This window comes from Pseudorasbora parva, chromosome 17 (assembly GCF_024679245.1).
Source record: "Pseudorasbora parva isolate DD20220531a chromosome 17, ASM2467924v1, whole genome shotgun sequence".
NCBI classification, from domain to species: Eukaryota; Metazoa; Chordata; class Actinopteri; order Cypriniformes; family Gobionidae; genus Pseudorasbora; species Pseudorasbora parva.
The window spans coordinates 5,498,428-5,519,816 of record NC_090188.1 but is presented as its reverse complement, the minus strand read 5'-3'; the positions used below and the strand labels follow the sequence as shown (position 1 = coordinate 5,519,816).

Sequence of the window (21,389 nt, the reverse complement as noted above, 5' to 3'; positions counted from 1 at the left end):
ACTTTCCATCAGACAGGAAGACAATCAGATTTGATTTGTGTTAATACGTCACGAAGAAAGTCCCATTGGGACGGATGTGTTCGTCATTGGTCGGCATGCACACTTTACAGCGCGCGCGCGCGCACACACACACTGGTGAAATCAAGTTTGTGATTGCTCTGAATGTTTTGTGTCATTCCTGTGATTCATTCTTTGGATATTTGTTTGCATGGATGCACTTTTTGGTCAATGCAGAGATGCGTGCGATATGAAACAATAAACATGAAACATGAAACAATAAACCCAGCATGACTTCCCAAGTTCAAAAATAATTCCAGCACAGAATTGCTTTTGCCATTTTTATTTTTTCAAAATTTGGAACTGATCTTAAAAAACATTAAAAGGAATATATAGAATTCTACAATATATCAGAACACAGTTTTTAGTAGGTTTAATACCGTTAATCAGTATTAGATAGACAGCCAGGCAAAATTAACAAACGATAGATAGACAGACAGAATGAACACACAACAGACTAGAACGATAGATAGATAGATAGATAGATAGATAGATAGATAGATAGATAGATAGATAGATAGATAGATAGATAGATAGATAGATAGATAGATAGATAGATAGATAGATAGATAGATAGATAGATAGATAGATAGATAGATAGATAGATAGATAAGGATCTGTATGCACGGGTTACTGTAGTCTACCCTCATCTTAACCCTGATTCAATCCCTTTGCTAACAGGATCATTCTCTGCATTAAATACATCACTGCCAAAATAATGAACCGCTAGTGACATAAACCAGACTCTTTAAAAGCATCAACACAGGAAATGTTTATATGAATAAGTGTCCACTAAGACCCTAGAGATGTTTGTCCTGAACACTCATTAGTTTGAAAAGTTTATTTATTCTCAGTAATACTATGTTAGCTGTTGGCCTGGCATTAGGACTGTCCTCATTGTTGGAACAAAGACACACACTGCATTTCTCTTCAGGAACACTGACCACTCACCCTGTGACCTTAACAGCATTTAATGATTTGATCTGGGACGCTGTTTTCTGGGGTCTGGATCCTTAAAGTGATTAATGAGGGAAGCAGATTGCCGATGCAATGCCAATAAATCAAGTGTACAACTACAATTTCAGTCTTTGTTCTGTAGCATCTAGACAGAATCTAAGATGCGAGAGACTTTCTTTATCTGGAGGAATTAGATGGTGAAGTTTAATATAGTGTGAGGGAGTTGTTCAAATCTGTAACACCGAATATGAACAATAGAAGTAGAGATGCTTAACTTAAGATGCTTCTCTCACTGTATTTCTCCAAACTCTCCAAAATATGAAAATTACATCAGGCAAAACAACAAGTCTTGAGGGAGAAATTTTTAATGAATCAATATTTTGACGCTAGGTTTGTAATATTTAGCTGATTTGTCAACACATCCATATCTACTTGTTGTCTTTATACTGCGGCCCAAACCCAGTGACAGATCAGTTAGACAAACCCTTAAGACCATCCGAATGAATCCAGTAAATACATCTGTATATCAGGCCGCACAGAGGACATTAGCTTCAATAATGATATCAGAGCATCATTAGATCAGTAATCAAAGCTCAGGACAACAGCACATCCTCCTGAGACCGCCACTCTCGGCCAATCACATTAGGGCTTTTTATTCGGTAGTCCATCCATTTAAATCTGAATGATATTTTCTTTAATGATTAAAATGCATTTTTTTTAAATAAAAAAGTCTATAAGTCCATCCATCATCCATCCATCCATCCACCCTTCCTTCCTTCCGTCCATCCATCCATCTATCCATCTATCCACCCTTCCGTCCATCCATCCGTCTCTCCATCCATCATCTGTCTGTCCATCTTCCTACACACCTGTCCATCCATCCATCCATCCATCCATCCATCCATCCATCCATCCATCCATCCATCCATCCATCCATCCATCCATCCATCCATCCATCCATCCATCCATCCATCCATCCATCCATCATTCTGTCTGTCCGTCCGTCCATCCATCCATCCATCCATTGATCATTCTGTCTGTTCATCCGTCCATCTATCCATCCATCATTCTGTCCATCCATCCGTCCGTCCGTCCGTCCGTCCGTCCATCCATCCGTCTCTCCATCCATCATCTGTCTGTCCATCTTCCTACACACCTGTCCATCCATCCATCCATCCATCCATCCATCCATCCATCCATCCATCCATCCATCCATCCATCCATCCATCCATCCATTGATCATTCTGTCTGTCCGTCCGTCCATCCATCCATCCATCCATCCATCCATCCATCCATCCATCCATCCATCCATCCATCCATCCATCCATCCATCCATCCATCCATCCATCCATCCATTGATCATTCTGTCTGTTCATCCGTCCATCTATCCATCCATCATTCTGTCCGTCCGTCCGTCCGTCCGTCCGTCCGTCCGTCCGTCCATCTATCTATCTATCTATCTATCTATCTATCTATCTATCTATCTATCTATCTATCTATCTATCTATCTATCTATCTATCTATCTATCTATCTATCTATCTATCTATCTATCTATCTATCTATCTATCTATCTATCTATCTAGCTATCCAAATTGAAAAAGATTTTACACAAACACATTTATGATCAACTCAATAATTAATATTGATTGCCATGGAGTATTTCAGGCCTCTGTGTTGTCCTAATTGTTTCATCTTTGCACACACTGACACGGCCTGTTCTCCGCATGTCATCTCACACATATGAGCATCATGCAGCATCATGTCGTATTGTGTAGTTCTTCATTTGATATTGCCAATTTACTGAAAGTAGCTGAAGTTTAGCTGTGCATGCAGTGGAAAGACTTGGGTTTAATAATACACAGAAAGAATTTGAAGGACTGAGGTGACGCTTGCCATATGTGTGAGAGGGAGGAGTTTTATTGAAAAATAATCGAGTGAGACGACAACACTGGAGACACATTCATCCTGTCGCAGTACATTAAGAATCCCTGCGAGTCTATAGAGGAAGCATACAACCTTTATTCTGTCTCTACTGAATTCATATTGAGCTCAACACATCCATCTATATCGCAACAGAGTTTATGGGAAATAAAATGCCTGAAATTTACTACCACCTCCGAACCTCTTGGTTTCACTCAAAACAGAATTGTTGATTGCACAAAGAAATATTCTTATACGAATATGAATACAGCATGCATAAAATACAGCATGAAGCTTGAAACAAATGTCAAGCAAGTTTTCTAAAATTGATTTTCCAAGCATATCTCATTGAGACTCCAGAGTTTGTGCCATGAGATCTCAAATTCAACTCAATATTATGACCTGCAGCTTTGGAGGGCTAATAGAAAAGTGTTATTAATAATCGCTGGCTTTAGGTTTATACAACTGATATGCAATTAATTTGTACGTGATTAAGAAATGGGTGGTATTTCAAACTCATAGCTACAATAAAAATATTTATTTCCTCTTTTATCAACATTACATACCAAATCTTTTGTTATTATCAATGTTATTTGAATGAAGCTTTAAAGCAGATTTGTGGAGTTTAACAGTTACATTCACTTTAATAAATGTAGCATATGCTTTTATCCAAATCAACTTACAAATGAAGAATATAACGACATAAGCGATTAATAAGAGGCAGTAACGAGAAGTGTAATCATCAAAGTGCAATCAAATTAAATCAATATCTGTGCTGCCTCGTGTTTACACATTAATGTCTTTATACAGACACTAACACAGACATGTAGGCTATTCAAGGGTAGTACACTTCCAAGGGGGCCTCAAAATGTCTTACAAATTTAAACAAATAAAGATTTAGCTAATTAAACTGCTAAATTTGTTAGCAGTAAATTTGTGAAACTCAAATAAAATAGTGAAAGAATTTTCACCCTTATGCTGTTTTGAAAACCCTGTAACATCTTTAAAGTTTCTGGTCAAAAATGACTGGTCTTTTAAAAATTGCTTGTAAATTACTCAATTTCACCAAATATTGGATTTAAATTAGCACAAGTTTAGTTTTTCTGTTTGGAACTGATTCATTTTATATAGGCCGCATTGATCTGAGCTTATTCTCCTCAGTTTTTGAGTGAAAAAAACATTATTTGTGGAAAATGTTGTCAAAATTAAACAAAATTGGTGCCTTTTATCTCACTAGTGCTTCAATGTTTAACCAGGACATTTGTTTTGTCCAAAATGGAATAAAGTCAAACTTGTGGCCAACAAAACATATGTAAAAAAAATATTGGAATCAATCTTTTTTGTCAGCTTTTTTAATTTCAGCTATAGGACATGTTTTGTATTTATTTTCTAAACTGATTGATAGTAGGCCTCATGTAATGGTAATACTGTATGTAATGCAGCGTTTCTCAAAGTGTGGGGCGCGCCCCACTGGTGGGGAATAGAGACATGACAAGTGGGGCGCGACAAACAGGAGGAAATGTGTTAATTTTTTGTGCCCATCTCTATTAACCTTTTGAGCGGTCCCACATGGGATTTTTATGTCTATGCTCCTGAGAGTACGGACCCACATAAGGGATTTAGAATGTTCAATGACGTGACATCACTGCCAGAATTAAACGGTGGGACGCGCTTCGGCTGGCACTGAGCCAAATGCGGACGCGCTCAGCTCATACATCATGCAGTTTTCAACCACTTACTGTTTATTTTAGGTTTAATTTAATAGGTAACATTTAAATACACAAGTACAAGTAAAACAATACATTTAATGTTAGAGTTTGTAATACACACTAGTGGCTATGGAAGCAGCAATAACAATCCATTCAAATATAATTGGCTGACATGTTTTATTCATATCAGATACACATAGTGTAAGTAACTATAAAGTTTGCTCGATTCTTCTCCCAGTTCACCGGTCACTTATTTCAGGAGATGCTGATGAATATACGTGCTGTAAATCCAATTGACAGGACTCTGAACTGCAGTGCATTTGTTCAAACCGTTCAATAACGTAATAAAAGCGATACATCTGTCATACAGCGTTTTTTTTGGTTGTGGTGAGTCACGTGATAAACATGACGCATTGCCATAGAAACATTAAGGTGAAACGTTCTTAAATAACGTTGCCTTAAAATAAAACTCACACTCTAGTCAGCTGACACTTTTAGTCAGCTAAAATATTTTGACTGTACGCATGAAAGGTTTAAATGTGATGTTAATAAAATAAATGTTAACAGGCAAACTTAAAAGCCTAGATAATTACCATTTTGTTGGGGTGATTGGGGACAGGTGGGGCTCGGAGCCCTTCCCTACCTCCAAAGTGGGGAATGGCAGAAAAAGTTTGAGAAACACTGATGTAATGGAACACACTGCAAAAAATGCTTTTCTTTTTCGTCTTGTTTTCAATAAAATAAAATAAAAATCTTAACTCGAGATGCATTTACTAGATAAGTAAAATTACTTAAGATGTTTTTTTTCTTGTTTTCTGGAAAATAAAATCTAAATAAAGTGAGTTTTTTGCATAAAACAGCCAAAATGATCTGTTTCTGATTGAAATCTTGTTGTTTCCTTACCCTATTGGCAGATAATGTTGCTTGTTTTAAGCAAAAACTCACTTCATTTAGATTTCCCCCCAGAAAACAAGAAAAACACATAATGCCACTTTACTTATGTAGTAAAATCATCTTGATTACAGGAAACAAGTCAAAAATACTAAGTAAGAAAAGCATTTTTTTGTGTGTGTATAGCTACTGAACTAGCATTGAACATCTATTTTATATTCCTGTTTACATTATTTGCAAAGATAAGGGGCACCTGTCCAGGTTCTTTCCCTGATTTCAGTCCACAGATACCTTCAGATGATAAATAATAAAATTGTCAATGTTGACAGACACCTTTCTTTATAAAAAATAGAGACAAAATACTATAGTTTTAGTGGGGTTTTGGAAATGCGCCATGGAAAATCATGGTTTTTGGACATACACATGAGACAGTCTATGGTGCCACCATCACTTTACGCCACCATCACTTTACTGGCCCGCCAGTACGTACCGTTCCAGAACGCAGCTCTCTGATTGGTCAGAAGTTCGGAAGTACGTCACGGCATAACAACATGTCCGCGTTCATTTGAAACAGTGTAGTGTGCTCTGCTCAATCGGTTTTCTCTGCATACTTTGATGTGTTTGTATGTTGGGCTCAACGAGCAGGAGATTGCAGAGGGAGAGGCATCTGTCAAAGGGAAGAACCGCACTCCAGGACAGGAAGCTCGATTATTTGTTATTAGCAGGTGAATATTTGAGCGGATGTTAGCAGTAGCGCGGCGGCTAATGCTGACAGGATGACAGACTGACCGAAATATAGATACTTTCGTGTTATTCCATTTATCATTGTTACACCTTACAAGCTAAAACAAAAGATGAGAGGTCATGTGCAGTGTAATTGAGGGATTTACTGAAGGATTTCCCCGGAATTCAATCAATTCATTAAGTGAAGAATGAATCGCGTGCCATTACAAATGTAGCAGTCATTGATACATGATATTGCATGAAACCGTCAGTAAATGTTGTATTTCTGTCCGCAGCTGCTGGACTCTTTCTTAGTGTGATGATTATCTATCTATCTATCTATCTATCTATCTATCTATCTATCTATCTATCTATCTATCTATCTATCTAGATAGTAAGAAAGTTGGATATAAACAGGTTTTGTCGTATAAACAGTGAAAAAAAAGACATGTTTAGACGGACAAATTATTTTAAGACTTATTATTTGAATAACTAAAATACAACTATAATAAAATTATGTATATTTGCATTATGTATATATTTGAAAATGTATCTTATGTTACAAACATCTTTTCAAAAGCACTGTTAATTTGCTTATATTTGTGCCATTGCTGCTGTTTTTTCACAAAATATGCCTTGACCAATGAAGCACAAAAACTAGGTTAAATGTGATTTATTGATCAAAGCATATTTAGTGAAAAAAAACATCATGTATACTGTATACACATGCATGAATACATAGACTCTCACACGCACACAATATATAAATATAATAATATATACACTCAAAAATATTATGTAAAGTTGTAAACAAAAACTTTTAGTACAATTAATAACGTACTGTTTTTCTGTAGATAATGTGTATTATTGTTTCTGTCCTTGTGTTTCACAGAAATAATGCTGATATTGGGAACTCATGTCGCACATCTATGAAGAGAGAGCCACAATGATAGCCGCAGGCGAATTGCAGTCGTTTGTCCCATTCGGTCGTGAGCACTGCAAAAATCACCCGAATGCTGTGAATCTCCAGCTGCGGCAGCTCCAGCCGGCCTCTGAGCTCTGGTCCTCCGACGGGGCGGCTGGACTCGTGGGATCCCTTCAGGAGGTCACTCTACACGAGCGTGAGAAGGTAGTTTTTCCATATGACTGCTTGTTCTGTGGAACACAAAAGGAGATGTTTAGCAGAATATTTGCACTGCTCTTTTTCCTCAAAGTGAAAGCAAACAGGTGTTCATTAAAATACTGAATGTGTGATTGGTAGGAGCGCTGGCAGCTGAGGAAGGGAACTGCTCCTGATGAGGTTGAATATGAAGAGGAGCTGTATGTGGCAGGAAACATGGTCATATGGAGTCGTGGCAGTAAGAATCAAGCCTCACATGTGTACAAGGCCTTCACGGTGGACAGCCCAGTTCAGCAGGTACTATCTAACTCATTGCGCTAAATCTCTTCTCAGAATAAATCTCACTTTTCCAAACCATTTTTTGGTTTTCTGAGGAAATTTGGTTACCAATTACCATTTGGTTTGGTATGGCATACACTATCATTCAAAAGTTTGGGGTTGGTAAGATTTGAGCACTGATGCTGTTTTACACTAAATATGCTTCGATCAGTAAGCGCACTCACCTATTTTTTGATGCATTTCATTGATCATTGAGGCATATTTTGTGCAAAAAACATATTAACATATGCTAAAAAAAATTGCTTTTGAAAAGATATAATGTATAGTGTAATATGATAAAAGGGGATCATTAATAATGCAGACTTGATTAGCTGCCATGCTGAAGGTGATGAAAAACCCTTTCTGTATTAATAACTAGTGCTGTCAAATTAATTAATCGCATGTATGTATGTATGTATGTATGTAATGTAGGTATGTGCGCGCGCGCGTGTGTGTGTGTGTGTGTATGTATGTATGTCTATCTGTGTGTGTGTGTATGTTTGTGTGTGTATTGTATACATGTGCTATTTAATAAATGGGCATTCTATCACTTTCGATCAATTAAATGCCTCCTTGCTGAATAAAAAATATTAATTTCTGTTCAAATAAGAACTACTGACCTCAGTGAATGATAGTCTATAGACATTTTTGAACTGTCCCTACTACTTTTTGTGGCTGCTGAATCAAGGATCCCTTTTCATACTTTTTCTAATATCATTTATTTTATTGTTTTATAGGCTCTATGGTGTAATTTCACAGTTCCTCAGTCTAAAAAAGATGGTAAGATTTCTATACATTTTAGTCTTTTTACATTATTGTTGCCACACGTGTAAAACAAACTGCATTTTATATTTTTTAGATAATACTTTTATTGCATTTTAAATGATCAATTGCTTCAGTAGCAAGTATATGACCCTGGCTCTTGTTTTGTAGAATTTTTATTTGTTGAATGATTATTTTCCTCCATGATCTCCAGTGAAGGATGTTGTGGAGCAGACGGTGTGTATTGTCCAGAGCACCTGTGTGAACATCCACAGCATGAGTGGCAAAGACTTCATATCTCCCCTGCCCTTCCAGGTCAGAACACTTAATGTCTGTCAGTTGAGTAAAACAACTCTAAGGGTGTACTCATAAGTGTGAGTGCTCCGTTCTATGCCCTGGCATGGTTTGTTTGGCCAGCCCTGGCCCATTTGTAAGTTGTAGGCCAGAGCGTGTTTCGGTTGGGCTCGAGCATGGTTCGCAAGCACTGTGATCTCTAACTGCGCCAGAGCACAGGATAGCTGTGCGCTACTCTCATCATTACGAAAGCAAACACCAAATTATTACTACTTGGATACACTTTTCGATTAAATCAAGTATATTTAGGTTTATAACCTTCCTGGTTATCACCTTATTGATTAAAATAATTTGTATTTTGCGAGTAAAGTTGTAAATTCCTCCATCAAAGTCAGCTGCCTCCGTAATAATCTTCTGATACGTGCATTGCAGTCAAGTGAAAATCACAGCGTGGCATAAATGCTAATCTATTAGGCAGCCTGTTAGTGAAATTGCTTTTCTTCCGGTCGTCTTCAAAACAAAAAGTTGCATCATGAATGACGCAAGAGTGCTCCGGCCTGGTACGTTAAGTGCAAGTGTGATTGCTGGCCAGCAGGGGAGTGGAAAGGGGGACAATCGCAACCATGCCTAGTGTGAGTACACCCAAAAAACAATTGATAGAGGCCTCTCTTACAAGTCCAGTTTAAGTGGCTGTATCAGTCTTGTGTGTTTGGAGGAAACCAAACCAAACCCAGCCGAGCCGAACGTTTGTTACCGCCATCAGGGATTTAGTCAGCCTGACTGTCGTTTTCAGCTCAGTGACTGATTATGTGTGGTAGTTGTCCATTTCATGAGGCATAATAGGCTGTTTGGCACGCAGACAGGAAAGGGGGCGGTTTTGGTTTTAGTAACACTATTTAGACAGCGCAATTTACAGTTCTGACTAATGCTGGCTTTATTTTACATGCATAGTCTGGCATGTTGCCCCTGAGGCTTTTCCTAAACATTTCAGACTTATGCGTTTATAATGGGGAAAAGGGAAACGGCACTGAAATTTAGGGCTTGAAACTTTTGCATTACACAATGCATTTTTTTTCCATAATAGAATTAAAGTTTTTCTGTGTAAAAAATATCTAGATTGAATACAGCAATAAAGGGATTGTTCACCCAAAAATATAAATTCATCATTTACTCACCCTCATGTTTCAAACCTGTACGAGTTTCTTTGTTCTGCTGAACATCAAAGAAGATAACAAAGAATCAGAAGTTTCTTTCTTCTGCTGAACACAAAATAAGATATTTTGAAGAATGTTTGTAACCAAGCAGATAGAAAAGCCATTCACCACTAGCCTAGAAATCTAGACGCACCCTAGCGGCAGCAAATTTAATTTGCCCGCAAGTATGGTCTAGCAACTCTCAATTCCTATCTGAGCTGTATTCCTCAGAATCTGGACGGCCCAATCACATCGTGTAGGTAGGCTATAGAGTCGGCGGGCGGGGCCATAATGACGACGGCCGAGTTGCGTTTGCGTGCTTCTAGTTACACAGTCTTCTAGTAAACACAGAAACTGGCGAACGGCGGTCTTTCGAATCGGCTTTGACCGCGCCTCCGGAAGACTTGGAGTTAAGCTTTCCTCTGAGAAAAGAACAAAGAGCGGCACTGAAGTCATTCTTAAAAAGGGAAGATGTGTTCGGAGTTTAGCCGACCGGATACGGCAGTGTTTAATCAGTCAGCGAGCTCCCCTTCACCGTCGTTGCTCCGGTTGGTGTACCGCTATCCTATCGCGTGCAGAGGGAGTTTGAAAGACAACCGTTTATCCCGCCCCTCGGATTGAGCTGTCAATGGTGAGTTTCCAGACCAAACATCTTGATGTGGGTCTGGCTTGTCAGGCTAATTCACCACCATAGTAGGGAAAAAAATACTATGATAGTGAATGGTTGTTCTATCTGCTTTCTTACAAACATTCTTCAAAATATCTTATTTTGTGTTCAGTAGAAGAAAGAAACTCATACAGGTTTGTAACAACATGAGGGTGAGTAAATGATGACAGATTTACATTTTTTGGCTGAACTATCCATTTAAAGCATTTTGTGAATATAGTGTTCATTCTTGGTTCATATACTTCATGCTTAGCTGTGCTGTGCCAAAATTCACATCTTTGCATAAATACTATTTTCCATCAGCTGCAAAATTGTACTCTTCCGTCTTTCTCTTGATCGGCTGTTACTGGCTTTCATTTAAGGTCTCTGCTCTCTGGTCAACAAAGTTCGGCCTGCTTTTGGAGCGCAAAAATATTACAGTTGATGGCCACATGAGCCCTATCAGGTATGTTTAATTATTTTTTAACATGCAAAATGTTAATACTGTAAGTGCTTGCATTTGAGTGTTGTAAAAGAAGACTTGTGTAGTATGAATAGGATGTTGAATGATTTAAATCTTGTTATCAGGGAACCTCTTCCGACATTGTTCAGCATGCTGCATCCCTTAGATGAAATCGCTCCTGTTGTTTGTAAGTCCAGCGGTAAGACTTAATAAAATTATACCTTATCAGTGTTGTTTTAGTATTATTTATGTACTATTGTATTTTTATTAATATATATATATATTTGTGCAATTATGAGTTATTTTCCACTGTGACACACTCATGGTATTCAAACTCTCATGGTTTTGGACTTGTGTTCTCTGTGGTATTCTTTCCTCAAACTGACCATTTAAGTTCATTAAGACTATTTATTAAATGAACATTTATTGGATATATGTTTATACTAATGGTGTAAAATTATCTACCTGTCAAAGGCAAGGGAAATTTGCCAGCCATAAAAATAATTATTTACAGTGGCCATGAAGTTATATTTAGTATTTTTTCTATTAATGTAGTTTTGTTCTAATTAGTTATGTATTGTGATTATTAAGTTTCTCTTGCATATTAGGGTCTGTTTACATTTGGTTATTTTGTGCATTTACTGATTGTATAGCCATCCGATTTGTAAAAACTGTTCCATTTATATTTGGCCACATAAATGTATCTCTGCAAAATGAATATAAATCTAAAATTCAATTCCCGCTCTATATTCAAATTTAACGTTCACATCAACATATGCAAAAGATATGAGCTGTATAATTTATTATCAGCTAATTTTAAGGTTAAAGGTCAGCATCAGCTCTAGTAATATCATTTAGTCTCACTGCTTTTAATGAAGATGATTGGTGTTGAGCTTCAGGATGCGACACTTGAACTTTCAGTTTTGCTTTGGCAGTCGTTACAGAATACAGCGTGTCAGAGATTGGCGTGGCGTGGCATTTATATTTGTTTTTTTCACGATCGGATAGCATATATTTGGCACTTTGAAAGTGTTCGTTTTGGACACCATTGAATTAACTTTGACTGATACACTGATGCATTGTTCATCTTTGTCCTTATGACCTGCCATATGTTGATGCTCTTGTTGTTCCCACTCATTGGTTTAGGTCTGTTTGAGGCCCGACTCCAGTATGTTTCAGACAGTGCTCAGAAAGTGTTGTTCACCTGCCTCAAGCCCTCCATTATCATGACGTATGACACGCAGCAATGCACACACACCGTCTGGACCCTGCGCAAAGTCACACCCGAGGTATGACAGCTTTGCGCAGTCATAATTAATTATATACATCCTGTTTTTATGTTGATGTTGAGAGAATGACATTATTATTACAACTGCTTAATGTTCTAATGTTTGAGAGTAAAAATTTTAAAGTGCTCCTATGTTTTTTCGATTTTACATGTGGTGTGTAATAATAGCTGTTTCTGAATATAAAAGGTCTGCAAAGTCTTAAAGATCAAAGAGCACAACAAATTGTTATTGTGTGCTAAAAATAATTGATTGTGAACTGCCAAAACGAATTGCCAGCAATTCCAATCTCTTTTCCTGTTACAAACCTATGTAGACTAATGCCAGCCAATGTCTTCTTAGGCCACCTTCGAATAATATCTACTTTGACCCACTCTCAAAGAAGATGTTTATTTTTTTTCTGCACCAAGAATCCACTTTGCACGCAGTTTTCGAAGCCGTTGTTACTGTTTGTATCGCTGTGTATCTGAGGAAGATTCAGAGCTGAAATTCAGATAGTAATATGCATTTTGTTTCCGATGTCCCTATAAGCGGTCAACCACTTACAACAGATTGGGCCATCTGACCAATCAGAGCAGAGTAGGCTCTTTGGGGCAAATGTGTTTTTTGACCTTAGATGCATCTATTGTAGGAGACCTCCAAAGCAAAATGAGGAACGTTTAAAATAGCATAATAGTGTTAAATGTCTTTTAATACAGTTAAACCATTTATCTAATCTAGTCTAAAGACTGGATTGATCACACTTTTTTTTATATTTGGCTAATGGCTATTATAAAGTAAATCCAGATAGGACTTTTTAATTAAAGTGAAGTAATTGGCAAACTTTTTATATCAGAGTTATAATTGAAGCAACATATTTTTATCACCTATTAGCAGCAAATCACATGGTAATGTTAATGAGAGAACTATCTGAGCACTACTATACTACTAATAAAACATCTTTAATAGATATTTTCTTTTTTCATTAAAAGAGGAATTTGGTATATTGTGCTACGTTTAAAAAAAGAAGTCAAACATCTAGACCAGTTTTCTTGTGGTTTTTGCAGGAGCAGACCACAGTGTTGAAGTGTCCAGACCAGCCCGGGCCGGTTCAAACTCCCAATACAGCTCCCAGCTTCCTTAGCACCCACCTTAGAAACGTGAACCGGCTGGACTCGCCCGCCTCGCCCTTGCACTGCCACGCCCTGCACAACCAGAGCCGAATTCCCGCCTCCCCAGGCCTGCACTCTCGGGTTCACTCGCCAAGCATTTCAAACATGGCTGCCCTCAGGTATGTCCACTCAATAGAAAAAAATACTATTTATCCTTTTTCTATGGTATGTACATTGTACACAGTATATGCACCTTTTGGTAACACTTTAGAATAAGGAACACATACTCACTATTACCTATACATTTTTCCTCAATAAACCTCTATTTACTGCTAATTAATAGTTAGTAAGGTAGTTGTTAAGTTTAGGTATTGGGTATAATTATAGGATGTAGAATGTGGTCATGCAGAATAAGGCATTAATATGTGCATTATGAGTACTAATAAACAGCCAATATCCTAGTAATATGCATGCTAATAAGCAACTAGTTAATAGGGAAAATTGAACCCTAAAATACCCAAATATTACCCAAATTTAATGTATGCTGCAGAAGATTTTTTTTTTATTATTAAAGATGCATATTCACTACGAGGGCAGTAAAAATGAACTATTTTGAAAGAGTTTTTTGCAGCAAGCATGTGCTAAATTGATCAGAAGAGATGTTAAAAGCATTTATAACGTTACAAAATAACTTTTCTCAAAAAGATTAAGCAGCACAACTGTTTTCAGCATTGACAATAATAAGAAATGTTTCTTGTGCACCAAATCAGCATATCAGAATGATTTCACATTATAATTATGATTAGAATTAGGGCCGGGACTCGATTAAAAAAATTAATCGAATTAATTAGAGGCTTTGTAATTAATTAATCGAAATTAATCGCATTTTAATTGCATATAAATATTTGACCTGAGAACAATGAGAAGTAATTTTTCACATGTATTTTTAGTATACCATTGAATAATGACTGAATACATAAGCTTAATCAACAAAATATAGTTTATTTATTTCAGTCCAGCAGACCAGTGCAATGTTTGCCATTAAGTTTAGCAAAAGCATATTTGTGATATTTGAGGCTCGATGTGCTGCGGTGATACGCAAATTCCTTGTTGAATAGCTTGCACACAACCATGCTCTTGACGACGCTTTCATTCTTTCGTTTTTTAAAACTAAATTTCCCATCCACGGGGCCGAGCAAAGCGGTCTCATCAGCTTCTTCGTTCATGTTCACTGTGGTTTGTTGTTGTCGTGACTCCGGAGCACTAGTTGGTGTTCCAGTATAATCGGTCCGTCGAAACTCATTCATTGAAAAACGTTCCGCGGTGCAAAAATAAGTGTGGTTACATTTTATTTATTTATTTATTTTTCCGTAATTAATTAACGCGTTAAAGTCCCGTCCCTACTTAGAATATTTTGCAGTAACTGTATTTATATAAATGTTATTTAATTATAGAAATTAAATAAATGTGGCTTTTTAGCAAAACAAAAAGACAGGCCCCACACTTTTGAACGATGGTGTAAATATTAAATATACATTCATATAATAAAAGTTATTTGAAGAAACATAATATGAAAATGGGAAATGTACACATTTGTGTCTAATTGTGCCCTTTTGGTTTCTCCTTAATTTGTGTGACACCAGTCGGGCTCACTCCCCAGGCATCGCCGTGCCCTCTTTCTCTGGAACTCAGCGTTTCAACATGTCATGTCACACCCCATCACCTCGCGGCCACAGCATCCTGGCCTCACCCAACAGCACCCTGAACGAGACGGCCCTGCTGCCGGAGATGGAGCCCATTCTACCAGACCTCTGCATTGAGCAACTGTGGACAGAAACCAGTGCTATCTCCAGGTCCGCTTAGTTTTGATGTGCTTTATGAGCTTAAAGGGTTTGTTCACCCAAAAATGAAATGTATGTCATTAATGACTCACCCTAATGTCGTTCCACACCTGTAAGACCTCCGTTCATCTTCAGAACACAGTTTAAGATATTTAATATTTAGTCCGAGAGCGTATGCAAGTGTATGCACACTATACTGATTCATAACCATGCAAGTGTATGCACACTATACTGATTTATAACCGTTTGAATCTTTATTTGAGGATTGAAAACAAACCCGGAAGAGAAGACGATGCTGAATAAAGTCGTAGTTTTTGTTATTTTTTGACCAAAATGTATTTTCGATGCTTCAAGAGATTCTAATTAACCAACTGAAGTCACATATGTACTACTTTGATGATGTTTTATTACATTTCTGGACATGGACAGTATAGTGTGCATGCACTTGCATACGCTCTCGGACTTAATATAAAATAACTTAAACTTTGTTCCGATGATGAACGGAGGTCTTACGGGTGTGGAACGACATTAGGATGAGTCATTAATGACATTAATTTAATTTTTGGGTGAACTAACCCTTTAAAGCATGAAGTTACTGTTGATGTTTGTCCTGAAATCAGTGTTTTGTCCATGTTGCAGGGATAAAGGCTGCCAGGCCTCTAAAGTCTTCATCACCTCTGACCTGTGTGAGAACAGGTACCTGTGCTTCTTGGTCGAGTCCCACCAGCAGCTCAGGTGAATGTGTGTCTTTTTTTTTTTGCTCCTACAATAATGGTATAGACACTTTCTTAAAGCTCTAGTGCTCTCATCTTAAATAAAAATGATGTTTTGTGTGCTATTTGCAGGTGTGTGAAATTTCTTGAGAGCAATGAAACTTCTCAGCTGATATTTGCATCAGTAACTGTTATCACTGCAAAAGATGCTGCCCCTCTTGAGGTGAGTACTTGAATTAGAGGTCTGGAGTCAAATAGTTGATATACAAATGGCACTGTTTGCAATTTGAATATGAGGTGCTTCTGTTGTCATTTGTTAATTTACCTGTACAAAAAGAGTCCATTATATTGCAAAATGCTATTTTTTTAATTTGTTATGGGTACTATTTTAATTGAGCAGGAAAACGGTCTGCAAAATATAATGTCACTCCGAAGGGAGTTGTTCTCTTTATCATTAAAGGGGTACTTCAGCACTGGGAAGATGAATCTGTATTTAAACTGGGTCATTAATGTAGTAGAAATGTGAAAATATTTTTGAATTTGGTGCCTTCTAGACTGAGAAAAGACGGAAAATTTATTTTTGTCTCATGGGGATGAAATGCTACAATTCCCAGAATGCTTTGCTGCCCTGTGGGGCCATTCCCAAAGCCACCGCTACTGAATCATTTGAATATACTCCAGGGTTTTCTACTGATACAAAGCCATATGCTAATCGCTGAAATAAACATTTAAGCACTGCCAGAAATGCCCCGAATGTAGTTTTATCTTGATTTTTTTTCTTTATAGGGGAATGAAATTATTTAAATTAAAACAATTTCCACCCAAGGTATCAGCAACAAAAAGGGGTGGGGCCTGGTTGAGTTAATAGTGTGTTGAAACCATAGACTGTAAAAAAAAATATGGACGTAGTTTCCATGACATCACCCATAGGTTTCTGTAAAGCAGTTTTGAAGCCTCAAAGTCGGCTGTCACTCCCAGATAACTGACTGATTTAGCTAAAGTGACGTGATGGCTAACAGACAGCAGACAAACGGCAATTCACCTGTCATTCAGTGACCCCGCCCTTAATTATGCAGGACTTTAAGGCTTTATATAATGTAAACGAATGAGTTATAAAAAACAAATCACGCCCCTCACAGTTGTCATGAAAGGCACAGTAGACCAAAACCACAATTTGTACCAGGCTTTAAACATGTTTTTTTTCTGCTGTAAAGTTGGACATTTTAACATGGGGCTCAATGAGATTCTGCTCCCTACTGGAGTCTGTCTGTAGCGGCAAGTTGTTTTATTGCAGTTTAAGTCACTTCCATTTTGGCTTCAAGAGAAACCGGGGGAGGTTGCCACTTGTTTTTTTCCCAAACATGCTCGAAGCGGTTGATCAATCACCACACACGGTCCAATCAGAGCATACGGAAGGAGGGGCTTCATAAAGACGGGAACTAAACGGAGCGTTACTGACAGCCTGGGAAGAGACGAGCTGCAAAAATGTAGGAGTAGTAGTGCTGTATTCACACTAGTGTTGTCACGATACCAAATTTTTGACTTCGATACGATACCAGACTAAAATACATCGATACCGATACTAAATCGATATCACGGTAAAACACTAACAAAAAACAGGTAATATGAATAATATGACAAGAGAACTTATTATTGATTGTTTTATTTTTTTAAACTAAAAATTCACTTGGCCAGCATGTTCCTGCCCTGGTTTTTGACCATTCCCTTCTTTTATTACTATAATAACTGCATGCCAGTGGGAAGATCTTCAGAGAGATCATCATTATCAATCATGTTAATGATTCATTTAATATTTTTTAAATGTAATCTTATAATTATAATATAGATTTTTAATTGTATCCGTTTTTAAAAATAAGCACACAAAAAATGCAAATTACAAACAATATGACAAAAACAGTGCTTTATTTTTCAGCTTCATTAGGTCTATTTAACAGTAGCAAGTCAAGAAAGAACTTAATCAAATATAAAACTGCTTGCTTAGTCTTCACTCTATAATTTAACTATACACTGATTCTTAATAAATATATTTGAGTTATTTAGCCAAACATGTGGTGGTTTTCTATGTTTCATTGTTTGCTTAACATTAATCACAGAATATTAGGTCTGCCTTAAGACCTGCACTAATCTAATTACCTCAGCTGTGTACGTTCACTAAAGACATGTCTGACTGTGTTTACCTCAATACTCCCCAGACCATGCATTTTTACTTATGTTTGACCATTCAAACCCCAAAAATAATCCGCAAAAGAATTGAATGGCGATCGCATGTTTGTTGTCTGAAAGGCGTGTGCGTGCGCTCCAGGTCAGAGTCCGGTAGTGCGAGCACGTCCCGCGCCTTTTCTCCTTATGCGCGCATATTTCTGTTGCTTTCTTTATCATGCGCTGCGCGTATATATTTAACTCTTCTACTACTTCCAATGTTGAGTGACCGGTGGAAGCAGAGCTCTGCACACACGTGTCCTGACACCTGCTGTCACACATCCACGCACATTAAGAAATACAGCTTCATATTAGCGCTGTTCTCCTTAAAGTACCCATACTAATAAAAGTCCATATCGTACTGTTTGTAATAGCAGGATATCGCAATATTTTTCTAATACCGGTATATTGTGCAACACTAATTCACACCATGTTGTAATTACTGTAAATAAAGCTCTGTATGCTTTGAAATCACTCTTGCGATACTTTGATGTCATACACTAATCGTCTGCAGATTAACATGCCTTAAACACGCCAGTGGTCTGGGACAGTGGCCACAAGGTCGTTACTCTCAAAATATTACTGTTTTACATGTTGGAATTGCACGTTCTATGAGCATGTGAAGGCTTTTTACAGTTAAGAATAATTACGGTAAATACGACATGACGTGAACACACCATAGTCAAAAATACAAAAAAAGGTACAGTCTTGTTCAAAATAATAGCAGTACAATGTGACTAACCAGAATAATCAAGGTTTTTCGTATATTTTTTTATAGCTACGTGGCAAACAAGTTACCAGTAGGTTCAGTAGATTCTCAGAAAACAAATGAGACCCAGCATTCATGATATGCACGCTCTTAAGGCTGTGCAATTGGGCAATTAGTTGAATTAGTTGAAAGGGGTGTGTTCAAAAAAATAGCAGTGTGGCATTCAATCACTGAGGTCATCAATTTTGTGAAGAAACAGGTGTGAATCAGGTGGCCCCTATTTAAGGATGAAGCCAACACTTGTTGAACATGCATTTGAAAGCTGAGGAAAATGGATCGTTCAAGACATTGTTCAGAAGAACAGCGTACTTTGATTAAAAAGTTGATTAGAGAGGGGAAAACCTATAAAGAGGTGCAAAAAATGATAGGCTGTTCAGCTAAAATGATCTCCAATGCCTTAAAATGGAGAGCAATACCAGAGAGACGTGGAAGAAAACGGAAGACAACCATCAAAATGGATAGAAGAATAACCAGAATGGCAAAGGCTCAGCCAATGATCACCTCCAGGATGATCAAAGACAGTCTGGAGTTACCTGTAAGTACTGTGACAGTTAGAAGACGTCTGTGTGAAGCTAATCTATTTTCAAGAATCCCCCGCAAAGTCCCTCTGTTAAAAAAAAGGCATGTGCAGAAGAGGTTACAATTTGCCAAAGAACACATCAACTGGCCTAAAGAGAAATGGAGGAACATTTTGTGGACTGATGAGAGTAAAATTGTTATTTTTGGGTCCAAGGGCCACAGGCAGTTTGTGAGACGACCCCCAAACTCTGAATTCAAGCCACAGTACACAGTGAAGACAGTGAAGCATGGAGGTGCAAGCATCATGATATGGGCATGTTTCTCCTACTATGGTGTTGGGCCTATTTATCGCATACCAGGGATCATGGATCAGTTTGCATATGTTAAAATACTTGAAGAGGTCATGTTGCCCTATGCTGAAGAGGACATGCCCTTGAAACGGTTGTTTCAACAAGACAATGACCCAAAACACACTAGTAAACGGGCAAAGTCTTGGTTCCAAACCAACAAAATTAATGTAATTGAGTGGCCAGCCCAATCTCCAGACCTTAATCCAATTGAGAACTTGTGGGGTGATATCAAAAATGCTGTTTCTGAAGCAAAACCAAGAAATGTGAATGAATTGTGGAATGTTGTTAAAGAATCATGGAGTGGAATAACAGCTGAGAGGTGCCACAAGTTGGTTGACTCCATGCCACACAGATGTCAAGCAGTTTTAAAAAACTGTGGTCATACAACTAAATATTAGTTTAGTGATTCACAGGATTGCTAAATCCCAGAAAAAAAAAATGTTTGTACAAAATAGTTTTGAGTTTGTACAGTCAAAGGTAGACACTGCTATTTTTTTGAACACACCCCTTTCAACTAATTGCCCAATTGCACAGCCTTAAGAGCGTGCATATCATGAATGCTGGGTCTTGTTTGTTTTCTGACAATCTACTGAACCTACTGGTAACTTGTTTGCCACGTAGCAATAAAAAATATACTAAAAACCTTGATTATTCTGGTTAGTCACATTGTACTGCTATTATTTTGAACAAGACTGTACACATTTCTCAGATCCTTCATATAAACCTCAGGGCTCCGGACAAAGCAAGGAGGCAAAATGAAGCAAAACGTAAATGTTCACACACTGATGTGACTGCTCCAGAAAAGTATTTATTGCAACGTTTTGGCCATCAGGTCTTTGTCAGGCACAAACTTATTTCAAATAGTTTATTTTGGCATTCTTTCCATTCTGCTTACAATTTTTCAAATATACATTGGCTATTTAAAGGCTTCAAAGCAGGTGTGTGTCAAATATGTGAAAAATGTATTACATTTTTTAACTTTTAAAGCATGAAAAACCTATTCAAGTAGACCCCAAAAACAAAATCAAGTCTTTGAAAAAGGGCCTAATAGGCCCCATTTAATTTATCATTATCTTAAACACGCTGGTTTGTTGAAGAAATAATTTTACACTATTTCTAGTTATTTTTTGAGATGTGGGCAGGCATTGCATTGCTTGTAAGATAGTTGCAGAAAATAAAATGGCTTCATTTTAAGAAATTATAAGGTAAAGAAAAAAGTAACAAAACAAATGCATGGATGTATCGTTCACAATAAGATTAATAATAAAGTGACCATGAAATGAACACCATAATGAGTTTTGTAATACATTTTTCTGTGCTATTGTTGTGCATAATTCATCTGTGCTATTTGGAAGTTAAGTTATTGAAAGTTATTTGTGTTTCCTGTTGGTTAATGTTAACACTCTTCGCCATCCAGTTAATTGGAAAATCAATGTAAAATGGGTTGCAAATGCCGTTTTTGAGTCACATTTCACATAATTTATTACGATCAGATCTTGCTGCTTCTAATCATGATGAATAAATTACAGTTTTAAAAAAAACGTAA

The 21,389-nt window shown here is 37.4% G+C and overlaps 1 protein-coding gene across 2 annotated transcripts in view; it reads left to right on the top strand.

The window, feature by feature from the left end:
* The first annotated feature begins 6,061 nt into the window (after positions 1 to 6,061).
* The window catches only part of anapc1 (anaphase promoting complex subunit 1), a 96,212-nt gene continuing 80,884 nt past the window's right edge, over positions 6,062 to 21,389 (top strand). Inside the window, exons 1-12 of one of the 2 annotated variants that reach the window (XM_067420623.1) lie at positions 6,062 to 6,260; positions 7,151 to 7,387; positions 7,520 to 7,675; positions 8,434 to 8,476; positions 8,673 to 8,773; positions 10,975 to 11,057; positions 11,180 to 11,241; positions 12,201 to 12,343; positions 13,387 to 13,610; positions 15,075 to 15,284; positions 15,912 to 16,007; positions 16,118 to 16,208. In XM_067420623.1, the coding sequence (XP_067276724.1) occupies positions 7,175 to 7,387; positions 7,520 to 7,675; positions 8,434 to 8,476; positions 8,673 to 8,773; positions 10,975 to 11,057; positions 11,180 to 11,241; positions 12,201 to 12,343; positions 13,387 to 13,610; positions 15,075 to 15,284; positions 15,912 to 16,007; positions 16,118 to 16,208 (1,422 nt within the window). In that variant the 5' untranslated portion in view covers positions 6,062 to 6,260; positions 7,151 to 7,174. Of the gene's footprint in view, positions 6,261 to 7,150; positions 7,388 to 7,519; positions 7,676 to 8,433; positions 8,477 to 8,672; positions 8,774 to 10,974; positions 11,058 to 11,179; positions 11,254 to 12,200; positions 12,344 to 13,386; positions 13,611 to 15,074; positions 15,285 to 15,911; positions 16,008 to 16,117; positions 16,209 to 21,389 lie in introns of both variants that reach the window. The other variant, XM_067420622.1, reaches the window with a different exon arrangement.